Source organism: Silurus aristotelis (assembly GCF_946808225.1).
Source record: "Silurus aristotelis genome assembly, chromosome: 16".
Taxonomy (NCBI): Eukaryota; Metazoa; Chordata; class Actinopteri; order Siluriformes; family Siluridae; genus Silurus; species Silurus aristotelis.
In genome coordinates this window covers 12,313,820-12,340,454 of record NC_139589.1, presented here as the reverse complement: position 1 = coordinate 12,340,454, position 26,635 = coordinate 12,313,820, and the positions used below count along the sequence as shown (strand labels likewise).

General features: G+C 40.9%; 1 protein-coding gene across 5 annotated transcripts in view; it reads right to left on the bottom strand.

Moving 5' to 3' along the window:
* tnksa (tankyrase, TRF1-interacting ankyrin-related ADP-ribose polymerase a) overlaps positions 1-26,635 on the bottom strand; it is a 107,565-nt gene that overhangs the window by 74,473 nt on the left and 6,457 nt on the right. For all 5 annotated transcript variants that reach the window (XM_083565024.1, XM_083565023.1, XM_083565026.1 and 2 more), the window contains exon 3: positions 17,005-17,100. In XM_083565024.1, coding sequence (XP_083421150.1) covers positions 17,005-17,100 — 96 coding nt within the window. The remainder of the gene's footprint in view (positions 1-17,004; positions 17,101-26,635) is intronic.

Here is a 26,635-nt window from a genome sequence, read left to right as displayed (position 1 = left end):
GTGGTTACTATAAAAACAGCTTGTTGTATAAACAAATATAATAATAATAATAATAATAATAATAATAATAATAATAATAATTGCAATTTAATAAACCCTGTTCTATAAGAATAATGTTTGAAAGAATATGCGATCATTGGGACTGAATCCATATAAACTGTTAATAAAAAAAGAAATAAAAAAAATGGCAATTTTGTACTTAAAAATGTACTTGTGTTGTGCTGCTCAGATTATAGGTTTCTGAACAGTGTTCCAGTTGGAACGTGGGCTTCTTCTTCCTGCAGTCACAGCGCTCATCTAAACCCGCTTGTGATCTGTAATAAAATCGGACCGCAGGCTCACTAAAAGGATTATGTTCCTGCTGTAATGAGGTTCATCCTCTTCATTCCGGCTATGAGATTTAGCGGATTAATACAAGCAAATGAAAGTGCAGGAAATCTTTAGCTCATAAAAAAAACAGGCATCACACTGGTCTCTCTGTGTGTGTGTGTGTGTGTGTGTGTGTGTGTGCGCGTGTGTGCGTGTGTGTGCGCGCACGCTCGCCAGTCTATATTTTACATTCTCACTCCTTTCCAAGGAAAGTGCAAATCCACTGTGAAAATCCGATAACCGTCTGTAAGAGACACTAAGCTTGAAGACGGCAGTAAAGACGGCTATTGATTGAGTTCCTCTCCTCCCCGGGTCCCGGCTCCCTCGCGCTGGCTTTAGCCTGTTTACACGGGACGTCTCTCTCAGAGCTGCATCCTGATCCGGCGGCACAGAGGACCCATTTAAAAAAAAGTTAGAGAAAGCTCTGCACGTAAGCCGGGGGACGTGAGCGGCTCCGATCCGCTCGTTTTCTCTCCGCAAAGCCGACGGTAAAGAGCAGCACCTGGCCGGATCCAGGCAGCTTTCCCAGAGCGCTCGCGACGTGTCCCGAACCCTCAACTACATCACATGCTCATCTGCACCCTCAACTTCATTCCTGCTCATCTGCACAATGTGGGGTTCACAAACAGAGCAGGAAAAGAGCTGCGTACTGCCCAGTCCGGTGTTTTTCATTGCCTGTAAAAACGATTCACTACGCATTTTAGCTCACAGTAAAACCACACATCAGAAAAAGTCTCTCAAATGTTCTGCTATTTCTTTTCTGAAATACTGCATATGTAGAAAATGCATGAGGGGAAAAAAAAAAAATTTGTACACACAAGAAATTCTATTTACGATTGATAGAAGCAGTAGGCTGGGCCACAGAAGTTGCAGGTGAACCTTAAAGATCATTGGCTTAAACCTTGGCCACATTACACTTTCCATTTCATTAACTACCATTAACATGCCAATGCTGGAGACCCGAAAACACAAACTCCGTGTGAAAGGCCGACAAGACACTTTTATTCGTGGTGACACTTTCTTTTCCTCAAGCGAGCATGAAGCCTGAATGTTCATTGTGTGTTACGGGCATGTGAACAAGCAGATTTTCTGTACTTGTTGTAAAATAGCATTTATTATAATTGATCGGTTCCCTGGTGGTCTAGTGGTTAGGATGCGGCGCTCTCACCGCTGCGGCCCGAATTCGATCCCCGGTCAGGGAACCATCCCCAGCCACTTTTAGTGCCGGTCCCAAGCCCGGATAAATTGGGGAGGGTTGCGTTAGGAAGGGCATCCAGCGTAAAAACGTGCCAAATCAAACATGCGGAGGATCCGCACTGGCGACCCCTAACGGGAGAAGCCGAAAGAAAGGTATTTATTATAATTGATCACACTTGAATATCAAAACACCTGGTTTACTTTTACTGTATGAGATGGAACAGGCTGAGGGGCAAATAAACTGTTCATGATTGGCTGAGATGTATTTCTTCTTTAAAAATACAGATTCCTTTTTATTGATTTTTAGATTTATTAGTATGATCAATGAACACTATTATTTAGGTTTAAACGCTGCATTATTGTGTTTTTGTTTGTTAAGTAAGCATTAATAAAAAATAAAAAAAAATCCAATCTACATGAGACTACTATGTATTTTGCACGCACGCACACACACACACACACACACACACACACACACACACATTTACAATTGGATTATCAACATGGACCCATGGAGTTGCTTAGGGCAACTCACGTTACGTGTTATAGATAATACCACCCCTTGCATAATGGACAATTACAATTATACAAATATTATAATATTTGTTATTATCGATTTTATTGATTAGTTGTTGCATCCATAATCATAAGACATGACGTTTGTATTCAGTAACACACAACTTACTACAGGGTTTTTCCAAGAGTAGATTCTTGTATAATAAACAGAAAGTATAACTATAGACCAGATCAAAATAAATTTCATCTGATTCAGCATCGCTCGATCATAACACCCCGGCACGTGCACCCCCTGAGAACACGCTCAATTCTCACACACCTCAAACCGAGTAGCTTTAAATGACATGATTTGAACTTGCGCCTGTACTGCTGTGCGAGTGAGACTCCACCATATTAAGGAAGCCTTCTGTCTTTCTCTGTTGGGGTTTTATTTATAAAACACTTAAACAGTCAGGATGTTTACTTAGAGAGATGTGTGTCACAGTGGGTTCAGTCCCACAGGGGGGTGCTGTAATCCCAACATACTCTCAATAAAAGCAGGCGCAGCTTTCACAATCCTTGAGTGAAAAGGTAAGAAATCGGATCTCGAGAGCCGATTCAACGATTCATCTCAAAAGCAAAACGTCCGAATTGGACTGTTTTTGAGGTGCCCTTCAAAGCAAAAGCTTTTATTATAACATCTGCTTGAGATCAAACCTATCGGCAGCATTTTTCCTTCTTTCAGGGCTCCCTGTGCAGGTGTCTCGCTTCAAAGTCAGCGTTCATTCAAAAATTCATTGCCATCTTTTCGAAATAGGTGTGTGTGTATGTGGTCACATAGGAAGTGGTGGCTCAGTAGATAAAACACCAGACTTCTGATCAAAAGGTTTCCAGTTCAAATCCCAGAAATTCAATCTAAGCCGCCGCTGTTGGGCCCTTAAACTCCTTAATTCGCTCTGGATGAGGGGTTTAAATGGCAAAATGTAAATACGGTACAGCGTCTCTATGCTCTATAGTCACGGCGACCCTGGAAGAACACTGATGCACTGATCTGTATACAAATTGCACCGAGAAATGGACCGATCCGTTCTGCGCATTCTTCACCATCCCTTATTGCCCCTTTAATCTAAGCAGGACACCACCGGTCAGCTCTGTCGAATCCTCCGGCCGTGTCAGTGCTTTTTTATTAGCATCTAAGTCATAATTGAATAGTTTAGAAACGACGCTTCACACTTGGCGTGCCACGCTGAAGCTGATTAGAGACATTTCCATCCAGGAACAGAGGATTGATCTGCTCGGCTCCTTTCGAAAGCGACCTCTCAATACCATTAAACAAAGCGATTAACTGAAATGAGCGCTGCTTAAGACGGGGGACTCTCACGCTCGGAAAACCTCCACAGTGTGCTTTCTCAGCAAAAATAAATTAGTTTCCTTGCGAGAACATCGGGAACATGTGCTCTCTCCTCTAATCAGAGTTCTTCCTTTCTTTTTCCGGGTTTTGTTCTGCTGTTCTTTTTTTTTTTTTTTACTTGGATTAGCATCCTTTTATTTCCGCTTGTTCCCTCCGTGTTTCTGCTGGACCGCTTTCAGCCATTTCACACTTTCCACAGCCTTGGGCTGCATGATAAGAGCTGCAATATTAATCGCTATTGTTTACGCACCAATTAAATCAGCCAATAGTAGAACTGGGTTTACTTTTTTGATCCGATTTATCGGCGGAAAAATAAAAGAGCGAGATTTGCATGTACCGTTGTATATTCCGGGGAGAAAAGAAAAAAACAAACAAAAAAAAACTTTTTATGGCACAAAAATTTTCTGCTCATTCAAAGCTAGCGACTAATTCTAGTTTCTTCCCGACCTGCCAATCATCTGCGAGCAGCCTTTTCTCGACAAACAGAGCAACACTGACAATATCCGTGTGTGCGTGCTCTCATTATATGGGTGAATACAAAAAAAAAAAAAAAACTAATGAAAGACCTATTCAGTATTCCACAAAGTGCTGTAAAATTCTCACATCTGATTGGTCAGAAGCTGTTGACTGAGGTTCCAGAACAGCTGCCATGTGAGGAATGCAGCTGCAAATCAGAGGTTTATATTAAAATGCTTGTTCTACTGTAAAGTATTATTGTTACCATAGTAACAGCGCATTAGCAGGGACTTGTACGGCGAACGCTCCACGTGAACCGGTTATAAAATAATTGTTGAAAGTTTCCTGACAAAGATCTCGGATGTCCTGGTTTATCTTTCAAAGAGAAAGATCTTTTTGTAAGATGGCAAGCTGCAAATGCTTTAGTTCCTCTAGGGGGGGGAAGAGATCCTGTACTGTGTACTGATACAGTGCGTGTGAGCAATAAGTGGAATGGCCAGCATTAATGAATTACAAATCACACCGGCTTCACCGCACCACCAGACTGTGGATTCCTTTTTCCGTAACAGCACAAGATGCATTTTATTTCTTACATAATGCGTTTGGCTGCGCCACGTTACCAAAAACCGGAGACGCCGGTGTAAAACACACGCTACATCAAGCGGTGACTGTTAACAGCTTGAGCAGTTTGCTGTTTTTCAGGATGATCCGTGCATCGCGTGCGTACACTGTGGATAAAGCCCTTTAAGTGCGGTATACATTATTCATCGATAAACAACTACAGGTCGAGCTGAATAGAAGCCTTCGGTGCTCCCCGCGCAGCACCGAGAATAAACAGCTCCGATCGATGGGTCGTCTGTGGGTCATGTGTCTCTGTCAGTGCTGGAGCGCACGCTTCGGAGCAAAAGGGAAAAAAACACACAAATAGAAGAAACTCTAGCAATCTCCAGAGCTTTATTAGAAGGTGAGAAAGCAGTGAGTCTCTGCTGGCACACACTGTGCAGATTTCAGCTGAAGGCCGTGTGTGTGATGCTGAAGGCACGGTGCGCGTGTGAAGCCAGTCGTTTGCTCGGACTGTGGTAGCGCTGAACGCTAAAGGGAATGTAGAACTTCATTAAGACACATCATTATATACAGGAAAGTTGCGTTCAGATTGTTGGCGAACATTCGAAAGCTGCCATTAATTAAATAAAAGCATTAAAGGAGTTTTACACTGTAAGAGCAAAGGTTTGAGGACACCTGACTATCCCAATACCAGCCGAAGATCTTCATTAAATAACGAGCTGAATCACGTGTCCAGTAGATGCTAATAATGGCCATGATTTGCTCGCTAGCTGTGTTCGGCTTACAATTGACTATTGACAGCTGACTGGGCAGCACCTCAGCTTTCAGAGCCGTGTCGTCCTCCGCGTTGTAATCAGTAATCGAGACACTTAAATGTTTTCGTTTCTTTTCGGTATAAACGCTCCGTTTTGCTAAGAAACGTTGGTCTGCGCTTCACAGGCTTTGTCATCGCTTCTTTGTTTAGTCACTAACAGGACACAGAGCAGATCTTTAGATGTTGTAGGAGTTGCACTATTTGAAAGCATCGGTTTAGTTGAAGAGCATGTCCTGTCTTTTAATGGTTGTCCATTTTAGCATATCTGCTAATGCCAATCCTTTTTTGTTGTAATAAATAATGCTTGATCGATTGCTCAGTCAGATAACGACGGGGGGGTGAATCAGGATACAAGGCTACCTGGGGCTTTTTTAACCAGGTTCTCAGCTCATAACTACAGAGAAGTAGATCCTCTTAGAGCACAATTAGCTTTCTTTACTAACTCCTGACCACTTTTTCCTTTTGAATCGAAGGAGAAAAAACAAGAAGTCTCGGGTGGTGCCCCTCCCTTCTCCATACACTAATTGTTGGGGGTGGGGTGGGGGGGACTCGTGTTACATATTAGGTGAATGAATTTTGAGAACAAACAACAAATGAATAAATGCAAAATATATGATCAAATCCCAATCAAGCTCCGTTACAATCTGAACAGAACAGTAAAGTAGTTGTCGGTACTTGACAAGCTGCAGCTTTCAGCAAGACCGTAGCTACATGGGCAACATGCACTAGTGAAAGCTGATCAGCTAGCAATCAGCGGGGAAAAAAAGTTATTGTGATGTATTTCAAATTGCACTACCAACCCATTTTCAATACAAAAGCGTTTCGCTTATTTTCGATCCATTCGAACGTTTCTACAACATGCAGTCAGCCGTCACGTCAAAGCAATTCTTCAATAGATATAAATAAATAAGGTTACAGGAGAATTGGGCTGAGAGACGAGACACTATCGTCTTTCCCCTCCACTTAAAGTGTTCGAGTAGAACGTGAAAAAACGTCCACTAGATCGATTAATCGCCAACTCGATGTTTTTTTTATATCTATCTTCTTAAAGATGATGATCTGCTGCTGCTGAACAGCATGGCTCTGTGTTCTCACTCCCAATGCAGAGGAACACAACGGTCCACCGGGCTTCAAGCCGCAGCAGGGTGCAGTTATTTAGAAGGTCAAACGCAACCTGTGAGCACAAAGCTTATTGTAAGTGTGTGCCGGGGCAGAAAAGACAAATAACAGCACTTGTAATGAAGTGGGTTTTCAGAAACACTTCTACAGATAATGCCTTGTGTTACCGAACCCCGCACTCTCGTCTCGTTAGCAGGAAACAGGAGCAAGACAACTTTTATTACCGTCTGCTCAGAAACCATCAATCAATACAGAGTCAGCGGGTCACTCAATCCGCGTATTAACACAGCACGCTTCTTTTATTCTCTGTGCATGAGCGGCTTTTAAAATAGCATTTCGATGGTTTGGCATGTAAAGATGCTACTCTGTGTGTGTGTGTGTGTGTGTGTGTGTGTGTGTGTGTGTGTGTGTGTGTGTGTGTGTGTGTGTGTGTGTTGCCCACACATTTAAGTAGAACTGCAGCAATTAGTCAACATAATTAAATCGATTGTTAAATCGGACAGAACATCGACGTGCCGAGCAGCACACTGTTTTCACTCCAATTACCGCGGCTAGAAAGGAGTGAGGCTATTAAACGTCATAAACACGCTCTCTTTTCTTCTTAATGAACTCGAGGATATGTTGGTGCAGAAGACTGAACTGTTGCCCCACAGCTCCAGGGCTCATGGTTCAATCCACCATGTTCTATCCTGTGTGTTTCCTCTGGGTTCTTTGGTTTCCTTCCACCTCATGCAGTGGATGACTTGTTTGTGATGGACAGGTGTCCAGTGTAGCAAAATTCCAGGAATTTTCAAGACTGGAAATAAACTATTAATTCCCCTTTCTATTGGAATTAACAGGTGTATGTATGTATATATATATATATATATATATATATATATATATATATATATATATATATATATATATATATATATATATATATATATATATATATATATATATATAGGGAAAAAACTTTTAAAACTAAAATTGCTGGTCAGCCTATAACAAGGAACTTAAATCAAGTTCAGAAAAAACCCCAAATAACAGCAGAAAATGTCCATCGCAACGAGTATCACATATGACAAATATTATATACATTTATGTTTAAAACTTCCTTGTGATGTTTGTACAATATTGTGCAACAAAATTGAAAGTTAACATGCATGTAAGCTGATTAATAAAGCTGTCAAAATTAACGTATTAATAATGCAAAATTTTGACTACACTGATTATTATGTGCCATTAATGCAGCGTGCATCTCTTTTTTTTTTTTATAAATATAAGAGGCGAAATTAAAATCTTAATAAAAAGATTATTAATTAATAATAATAAAAAAATCTGCTTAGATCAACTTAAAAAAAAGAAACTCCACCGGAAAGTTTTACTGATTCGCCAAGCCTTAAATCGAGCTCCAAAATCCGCCATGATGATTGCTTCCGGCAATTAAAACCCTCCGTGTGGAAACATAGCAAAAGTTCTGTTTGGTATCCTGTTGATTTACGTAATTTAAAACACCGTCATTACTTTCAAACATTTACCAGTGTTAACTCGTGACACTCGTGCGATTAAATACTTTCATTTAAATAAATAAATAAATAATAAAACATTTTTAATAAATTTAATCAATATTTTATTTTGATTGGCAGCTTTACTTATGACCAAATAAGTTCTATTCATGTTTGTATACAATACAATTTGTATAAATTTCCCTAGATTTCGAATGAATTCTCATAAATTCTTGTAAATTGCCAAAAATCCCCTGAATTGGTGGTAAGTTTCCAACTTGGGATATTTCCATACTTTCCCATAGAAAGTTTCAGGAAATTTGTTGCCCCTTTGGGGACAATCTACTGGTATCCCCTGCAGAGCGAGTCCCTGTGCCTCACCCAGGGTTCCCGGGGCCACTGTTATTCTGATAATAGTGAAGTGCTAACTGGAGATTTATGAGTGAATGATTAATTGCAAACTCTGCATCCTTTGCCTTTTTGTTTACTTTATTTTTGACAGCAACAGCAATCATGCTTATTTGTCTGTATGCTCAGTATCTCACAAAAGTGCGTGCCCCCCCTCACACTTCAGCAATTTCAGTGCATCTCCTCAAAGGAACAATACTATAGAAATGAAACTTGAAAACATTTTAGAGTAGTCAATGTGCAGTTTGTACAGCGGTACAGATTTACTGTGCTCTGAAAAAAACAACATGATGCAGCCATTATTGTTAAAATAACTGCCAACTAAAGTGAGTACACCCTAAGTGAACGTGTCAAAACTGTGTCCAAAGTGTCAATATTATGTGTGAGCACCAGTGTTATCCATCACTGCCTTAATCCTACTGGCATGGAATTCTCCAGAGCTGCACAGGTTGTTGTTGGGATCCTCTTCCACTCCTCCATAATGACATCACGGAGCTGCTGAATGTTAGACACATGGTGCTTCTCCAGCTTCTACTGGAGGATCCCCAAAGGTGCTCAATAGGGTTCAGTTCTGGAGACCCACTCAAATCACCTTCAGCTAACTCAGCAACGCAGTTGTCATCTTGGCGGTGAGATGGGATCATTATTATGTTGGAATACAGCCGTTCGGCCTAGTTTCTGAAGTAAGGACACCATGTTCCGCTTCAGTTCTTTGCCATGAGGTGGCATGTTGAACATCCAGTGGTCAGTATGATACAATTGTACTTAAAGCACCAAATTTTAACTGCTCTATTAAAAAAGACATTAATTATCCTGTCAAGCAGACAAAAACATGAACATGATGAATGCGGCTTTGCATGGTTACACGACGTACCGCTGTTATCACTCAGGGTGTACTCACTTTGGTTGGCAGCTATTTCAACAATAATGGCTGTATGTTGAGTGATTTTCAGAGGACAGTAAATCTGTACTGCTGCACATTGATTACTCCAAAATATTTCTGAGTTTCATTTCTACAGTATTGTCCCTTGGGATACTGTATATCTACGACCAGGTACCTGTTATGTCTACTACAGTTGAATATTTAGAACTAATGTTTAATGCTGGAAATGTAACACTTTGTTATTGTCTTCGTTTAGTTTATCGAGTACATAACTAGTTTTGACTGTTTTGGACACTAAACATGATTGGGAGGTCATTTTTTAATCCTCACATGACGGCCACTGAATTGTCTTTATAGCACTTTATATACACCAAGTGAGGTCCACTCCCATTATATTACACCCGCCAACCTGCAATTCACTATTACACCTGTTTTTAACATGTGGGCACGCTGCAATGAGTTCCTGCTTGAAAATATGCCAAAAGCGCAGGCTTTTGTCTCCCAAATAAAAAGGGCTGATGAGCCAGTCGATATGGAAGACTGGAACGGCGGGTGTTATTAACTCATTTTTCCCACAAGAAACTGACCTGTCTTTGAAGATGAGCAGCACAGAAGAATATTCTGTGTTGCATGTTTTCAACAGAAATTTGGAAATGTGCATTATCAGTATGCCTATACTCGACCATGCAGGACTGCGCAGAAGTGGCCTCGCTCATGCAAAAGTGGGATTTCACGTCTGTCGAATTCTGCGCTCTTTGGCATTTTGAGTGGAATTATGCGATTGGTCTGTTTAACAAGCTTCCAATAAATTCAACTTCTACAACATGTGTATGTACTGCTCAAGCATATCTTGCACCGAACCTGACGTAACAGACCTTTGTTTTTTACAGCGGTCCTTTTGACATGTGCATGTGTTAGCAATGATAATCATGGTTCCATTTTATTTAGGTTTCCAAAAGCCAGGTTCCTGCCATTGCTCTATTAAAGTGAAGAGGGGGACACACTAAATACATGCCACTTTAGCCTATAGATGCTTTTCTAATTATTTTTCTTCAGGTTTTTTTAATACTGCATACAAATGTATTTTCTGACTCTATTCTACTGAAGAAACTGAAAAATATCCACGTACAGCCGTTAAACCTTTGCTGAACCGACAAATCTAATGGAGGCCTGAGACTTTTGCACGGGACTGTATTCCGTATGCATGGAGTCTTTCATTAACCTTGAGAAAATGGAAGTGCGCAATATTTTTATATTATGATTGTCGTCAAATAGATTAAATCAGGAAGTCACGATGAGGGATAGAGTTCTAGCTCAGTTTTTGCTTTAACTATGACAACCACAACTGCCGAACCCTTCTGCATGTATGTACAGTGGTCGCATTTGAGCTGCTCATCCTAAGACTCAGAGTTGCAGGAAGCGCCGGGTTCGAAGATTTACAGCTCTCATTTTGTGCACCTCGCAAAATGTGATGGATAGTAAAGAGCGAGGGGGTGATCGCGATGATGATGATGATGATGATGACGAAGATAAATGGCAACCGGAGTCTATTACAGTCATCTTGCCTCGAAGCTGCAACAGCGTGCTACAGTGCCTTCGAAAAACTGCGGGGTAAAAGAAAAGTGGATCTATAACAATTATGAGAAGTGCTCGAGCGGCTGGCGAGGGACAGTTTGCACTATTTATACGCGCGCGCAATATGGCGAGTGCATTTCTTCTGCTATTATCCCCAAAATGTGAAAGCGAGTCTCTCAATAGCTGTTTGTTATCTGAGTTTAAGGCAGATGCCTTTATTGAATGGAAGCAGCTCTAAATGCATTTACTACTCAAGTGGAGCTCGAAGTTGATTTTTCCATTATGGTGAGTGATGCACTGCCCCCGACCCTCAAGCACCTTCTGTTTGATATGAGAGCCAGGCAGTGGTCTGTCTATTTTTTTGTTTACTAACTTATTTATTTATGTGAGCATAGACTTTCCAAGTCGATCCTAATTATGCCTCAATCATGATCAACAAAAAACAAAATAACTGTCAAGTACAAACTAGTGGTTGAGGTTACACTACTATTTTGTCCATTTATTTAAAAAAAAAACAAATTATACCAGCACATGGATCACAATCACACTGAGTCATATTAATCTGTACTGTCAATATCTGTCATACAAATCCATCCATCCTTTCTGTTTAATTCATGTGTATATACGTATACACACATGAATACACACGTTTTTTTATTGTGTGTGTATATATATATATATAGTACAGACCAAAAATTTTAGACACACCATCTCATTCAAAGAGTTTTCTTTATTTTTATGACTATATAAATTGTAGAGTCACACTGAAGGCATCAAGGGCTATTTGACCAAGAAGGAGAGTGATGGGGTGCTGCGCCAGATGAGCCTGGCCTCCACAGTCACCGGACCTGAACCCAATCGAGATGGTTTAGGGGTGAGCTGGACCGCAGAGTGAAGGCAAAAGGGCCAACAAGTGCCAAACATCTTTTGGGGAACTCCTTCAAGACTGTTGGAAGACCATTTCAGGTGACTACCTCTTGAAGCTCATCAAGAGAATGTCAAGAGTGTGCAAAGCAGTAATCAAAGCAAAAGGTGGCTACTTTGAAGAACTTAGAATATGACATTTTTAAGTTGTTTCACACTTTTTTGTTATGTATATAATTCCATATATAATTCCACATGTGTTAATTCATAGTTTTGATGCCTTCAGTGTGAATCTACAATTTTCATAGTCATGAAAATAAAGAAAACTCTTTGAATGAGAAGGTGTGTCCAAACTTTTGGTCTGTACTGTATATATGGAGGAATATGGAGAAGGATGATCTGTTGTGGCAACCCCTAATGGGAGAAACCGAATGATGATGTTTTAATATACTTTTATACTTTATTTTATTAATTCTTATGTTACTTTACCTCTATTTTTTTAATCTTTATGTCATATTTAAAGAAAAAATGTGAAATATTCAAATGTTTTTTTTTTCTTAGCTCACAGCAAGGTGAATAGCCTTTTTCTTCAATAGCGTTTTCCTTTCTGAAGCATTTTGTAGGTCAATTTGTTATTCGGGATAAATTACTCATGAACTTTGAGAATGGATTTTGACTGTAATTAATTTTAAAAAGTCCACTACAATGGACCACAGGTCGCTTGAAGTGTTCTGCATTTAAGTGCTGATGACTGCACGCCTCAAGAATGATGGACCTATAATGAACGGACATTAGGTGCCACCCAGACGAGGACGGGTTCTTTTGAGTCTGGTTCCTCTCAAGGTTTCTTCCTCATGCCATCTCAGGGAGATTTTCCTTGCCACATTCAACACTGGCTCGCTCATTAGGGAAAAACTATTATAAGGAACAATCTTATAGGCACTAAACTTCTCCACTCTTTTATACAACTTCATAACCTTTATCTCTGTAGGCAATGTCCATTAAAAGCACTCAACAAATAAAAATGTATATAATCGATATTGATACAAATACACAACATATACAAATATAGACAAACAAAAGGCACCCTTTTCTTTTTTTCTTTTTTTCTTTTTTTAAGAAAGAAAGGCGCACAGGGCATTCGGGTAGAGATCAGAGGTTGGCACAGAGACGGCGGGGAACAAAAAATAAATAAATAAAAAACCCCGGGGGTTGTATTACTGCAGGTGTGAGCAAAAGGTCGTTAGCGTTTGCGTGAAAGTGCGGCGATGTGCAGCGCTTCTACGTCATCCTCGTCATGATCAGGGGCTCAGATTGGATTAGTTTGTTTATTGATTGGGAAACAAACCTGGCGACATCTGTAAAATTATATTGTGGGCAGAAAAACAACAACTAAGTGCGAAAATAACAGGTCTGTGCCCATCGCTAATCAAGACCGATTATGTAGTGGAGTGGTGTAGCTGAAGTTGTCAAAATGTCAGAGCCAGTATTCACACACTTTCTGTAGCTGAGGTTTTACCCACAGCATATAAGAAAGAAGGAGAGAGAGAGAGAGAGAGAGAGAGAGAGAGAGAGAGAGAGAGAGAGAGAGAGAGAGAGAGAGAGAGAGAGAGAGAGAGAGAGTGTGAGTTGTTTCTTTGGTCTGGTCTTGCCCACAAGAAAATCTATAAATATGGTCTTTATTTTAAAAAATGTAAGCTAGTTGAACATTTCAGCCTGACTGAAAGAAAAAGAGGAGAAAAACAAAGAAAGGGTCCTGGTCTTTTTTAGACTTGACGTATTGATTTTTTTTAACACCTTTTTGCCCTTTTTGAAGGTCATTAATGATCGAATGAATAGTGAACATTTGAAGAAAACCAGGAGACTAAGGAAAGAGTTTGTTTTAATCTACACCAATTACTAGTCTTTTTTTTTTGGTATTGTATTTTGTCTATTCGTCCATTAGAGCAGTAAACTGTTGATTTGGTCAGGGATATGGGAAGATCTGTGTATTTCGACAGTAACTTCCTACAGGTTTCCGTACAAGTCATTTTTCATCTAAAACCCACTCGTATGCGTGTGTATAAACGTTATCCATATTTATATAAATATATACACAAAAACCACTCGTTGCTTATCTGCTACTATTCGCAGCTTTACAAAACCAGCAACCTGAGTAATCGACTCGTGCATTTACATGAAATTAGATTTCAAAGATGCAAGAGTGCTGCGTGTTAAACAATAATCAGTGAGACAAAAGCTGCACAGCAAATCGCCAAATACCTAAAACAGTACCATTTAGAGTTTACAACCATATGGCCGCACTCATTGCATTTATTTCATTCTAGAGTGATCTATGAAAAATGCCCTCAGGTTCAGCTATGCTACATGTACATTATATTGGGACAGCTACATTTATTACTACTACTAGATCTACCCTCCTGTTACCTTCCTGTGTTTGGATGTGTTGGCATTGAATTTTCCCTTCACCCGAAGAAACCCAAAACTGTTCCAGCATGACGAAGCGAGCTCCATGAAGATGTGCTTTACATGGTTTGAAGTAAAAGATCTTTAGGTGGCCTGTTAGAGAGATCTGATCTCAGCTCATCAATATTTGACTTTACTTACAACCATGTTGCTGAATGAGCACAAATGTCTACAAGAACCCTCTAGTGGAACATCTTCCCAGAAGAGTGGAGGTTAAAATCACAGCAAATTATCACACTAAGTGTGGAATGGGATGTTCAAAAACACATACGAATCTTATAATCAGGTGTCCACAAACCTTTGTCCATGCTGTGGATAAGAATTTAGTTTACCGTATTTTCCGGACTATAAGCCGCTACTTTTTTCCCATGCTTTGAATTCCGTGGCTTAAACAACGAAGCGACTAATTTATGGATTTTTCCTGGGTTTTTCCTGGTTTCACAAACTTCAAGCCAAATAACATTAAACCAATGAAATTGCCGAACGGGCGTGAAAAAACGCACTTCACCTGTGTTCTGAGCTGCACGGCATCGGGAGAAAAGCTTCACCGATGGTGATTTTTAAACGTACGACGATGCCAAAATATAAACTCTCAAGAGAAATAGTTGTAAAAGGAAGGAGGAAGACCGTGAACAATGACTTTCTTGGTAGGCTACTGTTTAGATACAAGCCGTTGTAACGCGTTGAGTCTGGGTGAAGGGAGAGCTCGCCAACTCCAGTTGCAAAGCGTGCTTTTTTTTTTTTCTTGACAACAGCATTACGGGTTAGTCAAAGAAACTTTGAAATGAGCATCAGAAAATAATGAGGACATATTCCTCGGTCTTGCACACATGCAGTAATAGCAGAAAAATGCGGTGGCAGGCTATTCCCAAAATGCTGTCCTGCTCTTAAAGGAGCCGCAACATATTTCACCCGTTACACCGTGTAACAGACACACTCTCTTTTGTTAAAGCCTGTGTAAAGTTAATTAGTTTTATGTTTAAAATAAAAATCTGTGTCAAATTCAGTGGGTGCGGCTTATATTTGCACTTTATAGTCCGAAAATTACGGAAGATCTGTTTAGAACATACAGAAGAAAAACGCTTATTAAAGCTTATTGGCTGTTTGAGGAACAAAACATCCTTCACTCTGTATATTTGCTGAACTGTCACCATGATATTGTTCTCATTGTACTGTGCTGTATTGTTCGCACAAGTGCACTTAATGTAGTCCTGTGTGTAGGTCTGCTATGGGCTATTTGCTTGTTGAACATGGGGGGCATCAAGAACATGTCCCTCACTTCGCAGCGCAAACGCGCAGAGATCAAAAATGGCGGAATGGCGAGTTCTGTAGCGAGCTAAATGCAGGATTACTTGTGAACACAGCGCAAGTCTGTAGTCACTTTTAACGTCTGAATAGTGGCATGTAAAATTTCCTCACTATGTGCCCTCAAGTCAAACGTACAGCCCAAAAAAAGCTCCTCGCTCCTGTAGACCCTGAGCTTTATGTTATTGTTATTTACGCCAACACTAAGTCCATTTGGCACACAGGCAACGTTTACTGTAACATCCATAACACACTGGCTAATGTCAGGTGAAAGCTCTGCAGTAAGCAGCACTAACTTCAGATCCGTTCAGGAGGCCGCGCTCACCGTCGCCTTTTAAATTCTGCTTTGCTATGACTAAGACAAAGTCAGATAATTAGCGCCGATCTGAAGCCCGTAGGACAAAATTCTAGCATCTTCGGTGTCAAGTGGGCGGAGTTAATAGAGTCTAAGTGGCAGGGTTTTGATGGTGTATCGCCACTAAATACATTCCCAAAATCTAGTAAAGGTATCATTTTGTGAACTAGAGCATGCAGTATCACATTGTGGTGCTCTGAGACATGTGACTGTACTGTAGCCGTTTTATTAATGGCTCGTTTTTTTTTTTTTATCATAAAAACAATCAGTGAAAACCCTAATGATTAAATTTTCCTAAAAAAATAAACAGGCGTGTTTTTTCCTTCACGGCCTCGCATACGATGAGGCTACTTGTTGATGCAAGACGGAGACTAATCTTGAAGATCAATTACACACGGCTGCTCTGTTAGGGCCCGACACTAACACCCGAGATGTGATGCAACTCGGAGTAAACGTGGGGAGAACGTGGATGAGGATAGACACAAGGCGAACAACACGCGAGAGAGAGAGAGAGAGAGAGGGGGGGGGTGGGGGGGGAGAGAAAGAGAGAGAGTCTCCTGCTGCATGTGTGTACAAAAAACATCAATAAGCATAATTACAATCAATTACACAGAGAGAGAGCAAAAGAGAGCGCGAGCGAGAGAAAGCGCAAGAATCCTGCTGTGTGCATCGACAAAAACACTGAACATCAGTAAGGAGCGAAAGAAAGAGAGACTCCTGCTGCATGCGTGTACAAAAACCATCAATGAGCATCGTTAAAATCATTTACAGAGACACAGACACACAGAGAGAGAGAGAGAGAGAGAGAGAGAGAGAGAGAGAGAGAGAGAGAGAGAGACTCCTGCTGCATGCGTATACAAAAACATCAATGAGCATCATTACAAAAATTTACAGAGACACAGAGAGAGAGAGAGAGAGAGAGAGAGAGAGAGAGAGAGAGAGACTCCTGCTGCATGCGTATACAAAAACATCAATGAGCATCATTACAAAAATTTACAGAGACACAAAGAGAGAGAGAGAGAGAGAGAGAGAGAGAGAGAGAGAGAGAGAGAGAGAGAGAGAGAGAGAGAGAGAGAGAGAGAGAGAAAAAGAAGAACTGAAAGATCTACATGCACAAATGCACACGCTGCAAAACAAACAGGGAACATTTGAAAGCCAGATGGAAAGAAACTCCGAGAGAGAAAAGAGAGATGGACAGATGATGAAAGAGAGACGCTGGCTGCGTTGACTCACCGGTGAGCACGGCTTTGGCGGACGGCTCGGACAGGTCCAGCGCTGACTTGCCGTCGGTGTTGCGGATGTTGGCGTCGGCGCCGTGCTGGAGCAGTACTGTGCAGGGGAAACACAGACAGTAGCGTAACTCAGGCAGGCACAGGCTCGAGGCCAGCGCTCTCCTCGACATCCCGCTCGCACACACGCACACACACATCGCACAACAAGCGGGCAACGGACGAAGCGACACACAACGGGCCAGCAGAAAAGCCCATGTTACTTGAGCGCTAATCTGCGAGATCGCGGGGAGGAGATGGAGACGGAGTCAGCTGATTCGGTGCGCTCAGATTTTTCATCTCCCGCTGCCAAGTGAGCAGCTCGACACAAACAGCGTCCACAGTCTCCAGCTGCCAGCGTGCGCAAGCACACACACAAACACACACACACAAACACACACACACACACACTCGCTCTCCCTCAAAAACACACACACACACACACACACACACACTCGCTTACACGCGCTCACTCTCCCTCTCACTAACTGTCTCTCTCAAAAAACAACACACACACGCCTCCTGCCACCTCACCATCACTGCTAGTTAAAGGAAATTCCGACTGTACACAATGTTCCCTTTCACCCCAAATGTACTGCATCAGCCAAGACGCGTTCGGCGTCTGAATGTTTGCTCCACAAATGGCGCGCTCGCCTCGATTAGCATCTCGTTAACACCGTTTCAGATCGCAAAGAAATTAGCCTATGTAAATAAAGCAAATTTCAATTTGAAAACATGTTGTGGCTCTAATAGGGGGCCATCACTCCTCCCTCCTTCTCAAACGAATGACTTGTTTTATTCATCTTCATCATTGATACCTGAAAAAATATATTAAAAATGTTTATACATTTACACAAACTCAAGAGCAAAATATTCAATAAGGAGAACAACAGCTTTTTAAAAATGCCACATTGCTGGCGTCAATCCTCCTGCAAAAAAAGGTACTTGTGTCCGGCGTGATAAATGAAAGCCGCAATGTCTGCGATGTGTGTGTGGATGCGTGTGCCGCGAGTCGTGTCTGAAACAAAGGTTTTTACCGCAGCATCACCACTATAACAGGGATTGATGAAAGGCTTTGTACGTATTGTGGATCTCGAAAGTTTTGCCGGGTTTTTTTTTGCAGCGCTGATATGCTTCTGAACCTGTGGGCAACACGAGACGTCGGAGCCAATTTACAGATCTCTGTTTTCTACACCCGTGCTTAATAATCTCCGTGCACGCTATACTCCGAGTTTTTTAGAGACTGGGAACGGTGTGCCTGATCATCTCAACAGCTCTGTACAGACAACAAGAGGAAATCAAATTCACCTGAAGTCGATTTTTTCGTGTGGTCGGATGAGTGCGCAATGCGAACGTGATGATGACAATGCTGCTACAACAAGATATACGGCACTATGGCTGAAACGATTCCCAGAGCAATTCGGATACAAATAAACTGTTTCACCACGGACCATTATTACTGACACACCACTACGGACCATTATTACTGACACACCACCCGCTAAACTCTGGAGCGCTCTGGACAGCTAAAACACTGGCTGCAGAATGAAGAAAATAGAGAACGGGGAGAAAACAGCGAAGGGCGAGGAAAAGATTCATATGCCCATTTCCACCACATTTATATAAAAAAAAAATACAAAAAAAAGGAGATAGGTAGATTTCTTTTCCTGCCAAATTCGGCTTATTTTCAGCTAATCAGACAGCGTCACCCTCTATGAAGTGCCAAAAAGCTTTACACATTGAAAATAAAATGGGCTACAATCAATAGAATTGCATGGTATCAAACTAAACCTCTGATCCCTGAAAAGAACTCTAACAATTCGGCTCAGGAGAAGACGGAAACAAGACCGATGAAGCTGAGGAGCCTCGTTCATACGCCAACGGACTTGTTTTTTTATGTGATCAAACGATAGAATGTTTCAGAAGTTTGGGATCATTTCAAACTAAAGCATAAAAAAATAAATAAATAAATAAAAAAAACACGGTGCAGTGCATTTCCTTATTTCTTTATTTTTATATTTTATATATATATATATATATATATATATATATATATATATATATATATATATATATATATATATATATATATATATACAGTGAGGAAAATAAGTATTTAAACACCCTGCTATTTTGCAAGTTCTCCCACTTAGAAATCATGGAGGGGTCTGAAATTGTCATCGTAGGTGCATGTCCACTGTGAGAGACATAATCTAAAAAAAAATCCAGAAATCACAATGTATGATTTTTAAACTATTTATTTGTATGATACAGCTGCAAATAAGTATTTGAACACCTGAGAAAGTCAATGTTAATATTTGGTACAGTAGCCTTTGTTTGAGGTCAAACGTTTCCTGTAGTTTTTCACCAGGTTTGCACACACTGCAGGAGGGATTTTGGCCCACTCCTCCACACAGATCTTCTCTAGATCAGTCAGGTTTATATCCTGTCGCTGAGAAACACAGAGTTTGAGCTCCCTCCAAAGATTCTCTATTGGGTTTAGGTCTGGAGACTGGCTAGGCCATGCCAGAACCTTGATATGCTTCTTACAGAGCCACTCCTTGGTTATCCTGGCTGTGTGCTTCGGGTCATTGTCATGTTGGAAGACCCAGCCTTGCCCCATCTTCAATGCTCTAACTGAGGGAAGGAGGTTGTTCCCCAAAATCTCGCAATACATGGCCCCGGTCATCCTCTCCTTAATACAGTGCAGTCGCCCTGTCCCATGTGCAGAAAAACACCCCCAAAGCATGATGCTACCACCCCCATGCTTCACAGTAGTGATGGTGTTCCTGGGATGGTACTCATCATTCTTCTTCCTCCAAACACGTTTAGTGAAATTATGACCCAAAAGTTCTATTTTGGTCGCATCTGACCACATGACTTTCTCCCATGACTCCTCTGGATCATCCAAATGGTCATTGGCAAACATAAGACGTGCCTGGACATATGCTGGTTTAAGCAGGGGAACCTTCCGTGCCATGCATGATTTCAAACCATGACGTCTTAGTGTATTACCATCAGTAACCTTGGAAACGGTGGTCTCAGCTCTTTTCAGGTCATTGACCAGCTCCTCCCGTGTAGTTCTGGGTTGATTTCTCACCTTCCTTAGGATCATTGAGACCCCACGAGGTGAGATCTTGCATGGAGCCCCAGTCCGAGGGAGATTGACAGTCATGTTTAGCTTTTTCCATTTTCTAATGATTGCTCCAACAGTGGACCTTTTTTCACCAAGCTGCTTGGCAATTTCCCCGTAGCCCTTTCCAGCCTTGTGGAGGTGTACAATTTTGTCTCTAGTGTCTTTGGACAGCTCTTTGGTCTTGGCCACGTTAGTAGTTGGATTCTTACTGATTGTATGGGGTGGACAGTTGTCTTTATGCAGCTAACGACCTCAAACAGGTGCATCTAATTTAGGATAATAAATGTAGTGGAGGTGGACATTTTAAAGGCAGACTAACAGGTCTTTGAGGGTCAGAATTCTAGCTGATAGACAGGTGTTCAAATACTTATTTGCAGCTCTATCATACAAATAAATTGTTAAAAAATCATATATTGTGATTTCTGGATTTTTTTTTTTAGATTATGTCTCTCACAGTGGACATGCACCTACGATGAAAATTTCAGACCCCTCCATGATTTCTAAGTGAGAGAACTTGCAAAATAGCAGGGTGTTCAAATACTTATTTTCCTCACTGTATATATATATATATGTGTGTGTGTGTGTGTGTGTGTGTGTGTGTGTGTGTGTGTGTGTGTATGTATTTGAACTTTAATGTAATATGGCAATTAAATGCACCAAAACAGATTTCAGAGATTGCAATTTCAGCAATAAAATGTAAATTTTTCTTAAAAAGAAAACAAATAACTCGTTAATTTTAAGAGACCCGTCTTATTTTCTCATATATCTAGCATCGCTCTTTAATTCAAACAAAAACAAAAAAAATACTTCAGATAACTACAGCCCCTCTTACACAATCAATGTAGTGTTAGAAACAATCTTCTTTCTCCAAACCTCTTAACGCTTAGTGATTCACACTTATATAATCTTAAACGCATGATCACACCTATTAATCTGCTTTTCTCAATCAGAGTACCACTCGTTCTTTTTCGGTCTGGAAGTTGCACACACCAGGTAACTCCACGAACCAAAAAGTAAGATTTAGTGCGATTTATTCACACGAAATTATTAGCAGATGTGCTATACATTTATAATTTAGAAAGCGCTAATAATATTTATACGTAGACTAATATCTCCTCGCTAAACAGTTTCTCAGGCGTGTTCTTTCATCATAACGGCCATGTCACAACACTACGGAGACCGAGGCGTGTCCTGAGAGTCGCATACAATATAGATTAACATGGCAGAGGTAGAGCTGCATCTTCAAGAAAGAACCCTGAAAAGAGCGTCTGATTTCATTTCATCCTTCTTTTTTTTGCACTACAGGAATGTTTGTGAAAGGGCCATGCGTTAGAAGTCACTAAGAAGTCTAAACCCAAGCATTAAAAGCGATCTGTACTAGGACTGGCAATTATTATATACTCAATTATTTTAGTAATCGAGTATACTAATGATTATTCCATTCATTATTTGAGTAATCGAATAAGAATTACCTTTTCTTTATTAAAGAGCAATAATAAATGAGAGGGAAAATAAGACGGGTTTCCTAATAATAATTCCTTGATGTGTTTTTTATTTTCAAAAAAATTTTATTTTTATTGCAAAAATTGCATAACGGTGACACATTTAGTGCATTGACTTGCCAGATTACATTCAAATACAAATACAGTGTGTTCAAAGTGTCCCTCTGCAGTCCCTCTCCTCACCTCTCGCTGTTTTCTCCCGTTTCTCTATTTTTCTTCTGTGTTACCTGTCCAGAGCGCTCCAGAGTTTAGCGGCCAGTAATAATGGTCCGTGGGAAACACGGTGCTCCGTGTTTAGTTAATTGGACTAAACAGAATTTTTGTAATCTATTTATTTGAGGAATCGATACAGCCCTAATCTGTACCATATTAAATTGCATCGCATCATTTTTTTCATTGCATCATATTGCACTGAATGAAATGGAATTCTGATCGACCAGCATCATTATAGGGGGAATCGTAGTTTAACTGGAATGCACTGCTTCATATGTATCTTTCATGCATCGTAGTACGAATCGCACCGGCCTCGGGTACGGGGATGCGGATCCCTACAATAAAGGATGAGAGTTTATATCAGTGAGACGGCTTTGTCCTTTGATGCAGGTTTTTGCACTTTTTTATGCTCGGCTTTGCAGCTCGCTTTTACAACCCAAATCACAGTACGGGTTTGAGTCGCCTTCTGCCTTCAGCTCCCACCCCCTTTTCACTGCAATACCACGGATCAGGTGTTTAAGCCGTCACCTGGGTGCCGTGTCCTCACCTGTCCAAATAAACCTCACCGAACAGGAACATGCACCAGGATTCCATTAATATGCATGTGTGAAATGAGTTTTCATTCAACACCAAGACTCTAGGTAGCTCTTGCAACTTCTCGTTGTTGCAAAAAGAAAAAAACAGCTCTCCACATTATCGTGATGCTGCTGGCGCTTCGGTGACTCATAGGTCATCCGTTACTCATCAAAAAAAAAAAAAAAAAAGTGCAAAAACACAAATTCCAGCTCAGTGGCGCTGTGAAATATGACACCTCGACACCAAAGCAGGACGCCTGGCTTTAAAGAAAAGAAGAAACACGAGGGGGTTTCGGAAGTTGCAGATGTGCTGCGAAGCATCGGCTCTCTCGGTCGAACGAATGGGACTGCTGCGAGCATATCTGCATACACAACTGTCCTGAAAGTGTTGGGGTGACGAACTTGTCGAGTGGAATGAGCAGGATGACAGAGATGAGATGATTAAAATTCGCAGGCGTGCCCCCCACAGCCTGGCTATCCATCAGCCCTAAGGGTTAGGTGGAGAATCAGAAGCCTCACGTTAACCTTCGCCCTCGAACCCCCCCCACACACACACACACACACACACACACACACACACACACACACACACACACACACACACACACACACACACACACACACACACACACACACACACACACACGAGTGGCAGGAATACAGAAGCAGGTCAATTAGTAGGCACTGCTGTTCAAGTGCCATGTGAATCTCAAACTCTACACTGTTTTATTGTATGAACAGCATCACTAATATTTTTTTCAATAACAACAGTTCTGAGAGCAGCGCAGCTTCAAAGAGAGGGTTCTATTGTTCATAGTTTAAAGTCTTGCTGTAGTACAAGCGGAATAAAACACTTCAGGACGTTTAGGAAACCCATTCACTTTATATAGAGCTGTATGACACAACTCAGTCATTATTTCTCCAGAACAAAACGACACTGCTGTGCCGTGTGCTTATTTTTTTTCTCATACGCAGTCATCACTTGTGTATTTGACTTGAAGCCTGGTGCGAACGACGCTTTTGGATTAAGTCTCTTTCATTGTAGATTTTAGGTACATTTCGTCGTATATTTTACAACTAAAGCAGCAGTTACACTTCATGTTACACTTCGGTGGCACTTTTTTTTGCTTCATTGACTCACATTCAAGACGTGAGATACAGCAGAAACAAGTTCCACGCGTCACTGCGTTCCCGAAGGATAAAGTTTGGTGATATCTGAATACTGATTATAGAAGTGTCGCTGCATCTCCTTTTTATACTACATGACATCAATGCAATTTAAAATCGACATTTGAGGGGAAAAAAATTAATAAATCAGCTGGTTTGACGTATCGGTGCATTTACATTTAACTAAAATTCGTCGGTTTACTGGTTTACATAAAGTATAAGTGGTTTGAGTGTGTGTGAGACACGTAAAAAATAATATGAACAAAATCAAAGGACCTGAAAGCTGTTGAACAGGTACAACAAACGCAAAACCCTGAAGGAGCAGGGTTACTGGCTGCATCTTCTCTTCAGAGTCACAGTGTCATGAAGCTGAAGCTGCTGGAATCGTTCATCACACAGGCAGTAAAAAAAAAAAAAAAAAAGCCCCGACATGTCCTTCCACTGAAACACTGCCACGGCCTCCATCAGCCTCATCCATCTTTCAACTAAAGACTCACATTAAACAGCGTCTGATTTTTTGAAATCCTCTCCAGCAGCTCTCTCTAGACCAGACTGGAGTTCCTGAACTGGAGCCTGGACGCGACGCTAATGAGCACAGGCATGATTTATTCATTAGCGCTAAAGAGCAGCGCTGAGTGAAGCACTCGGATCTGACAGATCTAATATGTTATAACTTTAGGCGATTTATTTTATGCACTATAACAAATTTTTTTAGCAGTCCTGTGAAAGTCCTGTCCTGTTTTTGCTTGAGCACTGCAACTGTGCCAAAGAGAGGCAGGTATCACGATCTTAACCACTTTTTTTTTTTTTATCTGACATTTCAAATGTAAGTTATAATGGTCAGGTGTTTCGGTTAGCGTCTCACTTAGGGATTTCCAGCAACGTTCAAATGCCACGATAATGAAAAATCCAGAGTAGAAATAGCCTTCCTGCATAGCAACCACCTAGCAACACCTTACAAACCACCTGAGATACCATAGAACCTGCCTAGCAACAACCTAGCCACCACCAGTTGCACATGACTAACAACTTGAGATGCCAGAGGAGTCGTCAGGCATCCCTAACCACCAGCAACCGCCTGGTACACCTGCAGAAAATATATGTACCGTAACAAAGCAACAGCTAAGCAAAACCACAGTACTGCCTAGTAAATCTGAAAAAATACAGCTACAGCGTTTCCACAGCAACTACTAGCTTCTTAATAGTCAAGATGTAAAGTACCACAATACCAACCTGTAACACCACAGCAATTACCTAGCAACCACCTGGAAGACCTTAGCAACAGCATCGGATTGCTTACACTGCACGCGCGCTCAAACCCACTTTCTTGGTTTTACTATCGATGTGTGAAGGAACTGAGTAGTGTTTTTACTGTTGGGATGTTCGCCAGCTGCCCCCTCATAAAAACAAGGTTGAGGTGAACGAGCTCCTATGCTGACAGTGATGTACGAGACCGGGTGCTAAAACTGATTTTGTAGACCAAAAAAAAGAGTGATGTCGAGCTGAAGCTTAAAACAGAGTATGTTCTTGAAAGGGAAAAACACATTTCTAATGGTACATCTATTCAGCATTTTAATGTCTTGTTTCATTCCCTTCCCCTACAGGACGCACGCTGCGAGATGGGAAATACAAACCCAGAGCTGCGGATTCTGAGTGAGAAAACGGTTAAGCACTAATCTCTCTTCGTTGCAGGGAACTCGTTTCTAAGAATAGTTGTAATAAAACCCGATTTGGGAAATAAAGCATATAGAGCGCATACGCAATTATAATATACCTGTGATGTGGCGATATTATAGGACTACCAGCATGTCACTTAATTAGCATGTCATCACATGGCTTTGCGATTAGCTGTGTAGGTTCATCTTTGTAAACAGGAAGTGTTTGCCCTCTGAATCTCCTCTGGATATTTGAGCACTGAATCTCAGGTGACAGGCTTCAAATCTAGACAAATAGCCAGCTAACCCATTGGACAGGCGCAGGCTTTAGATCGCAGATCTAATCATTTTAGCCAACCTAAGATTTTAGCAAGCTAAAGAGGAGAGTCAACGCAGAGGGAAATGGGTAAGAATTTAGATGGTAAAGACGGTGATTACTGTAAATCCACTCGACATCCTGTCGTTTTCTTTTTCAGGTGATCCACCTGCAATTGCAAAATCAACACCCTAACGTTCGACTGCGATGTACAGCAAAGGCCGCTATCTGAACATAAGTAACAGGACTTTTCCAGCCACATGTTGTTCTTCCCCAAACACAAAGTTCAAGGCAATCAATTGTAAAGAATGGCTTTGGACGCATTGAATTTCCACTTTACTTGAACTAGGAGGCTCAAACCTGTTTCAGCATGAGCTCCATGAAGATGTGCTTCACATGGGTTGGAGAGGAAGATCTCGAGTGGGCTACTATTGAGCGCTGACTTAAAAGTGGTTCTCTTTACAAAATGCAGCGCTGTACTAAAGTAAGAGAACCCTTTCGAACCGTTATTTAGAATTTAATGTTCATGTTAAACGGCATCAATTAAAATTTATTTTTAATCAAGAAGGCCATGTAGTAGGACTGTACAATTTCAGCATTAAAAATAAAGATAAAATGTCATGGTTTTACTTCTAAGACTTATAAATAATAAAAAGAAATTCATATTTAATGGAAAATGCATTTAACAGAAAATCTCCAGCAGAATCTTTTTCACAGTGCTGTAGATATTAAATGAAACAGTGTTTAGTGACTGTTTAGTTTTTTTAGGTCAATAATAAAAAAATAAAAAACTGCATTGTAACATCAGCCTTCAGAACAGGTAACCTGATTATCTCAGGTGTCCAGACTTCAGATTTACCAGACAGTGTTTTGTTTTATTTAGTGTGAATAGACTTGTGTGCTTTCTCAATATCCCATTCCACATTTAGTTCCTATTTGGTGTTATAATAAGATGCCTTCTGCTGGGAAGATGTTCCACAGGAATTGACTGTGGCTCTTGTGCTTATTCAGCCATAATAAGGGTGTTAGTAA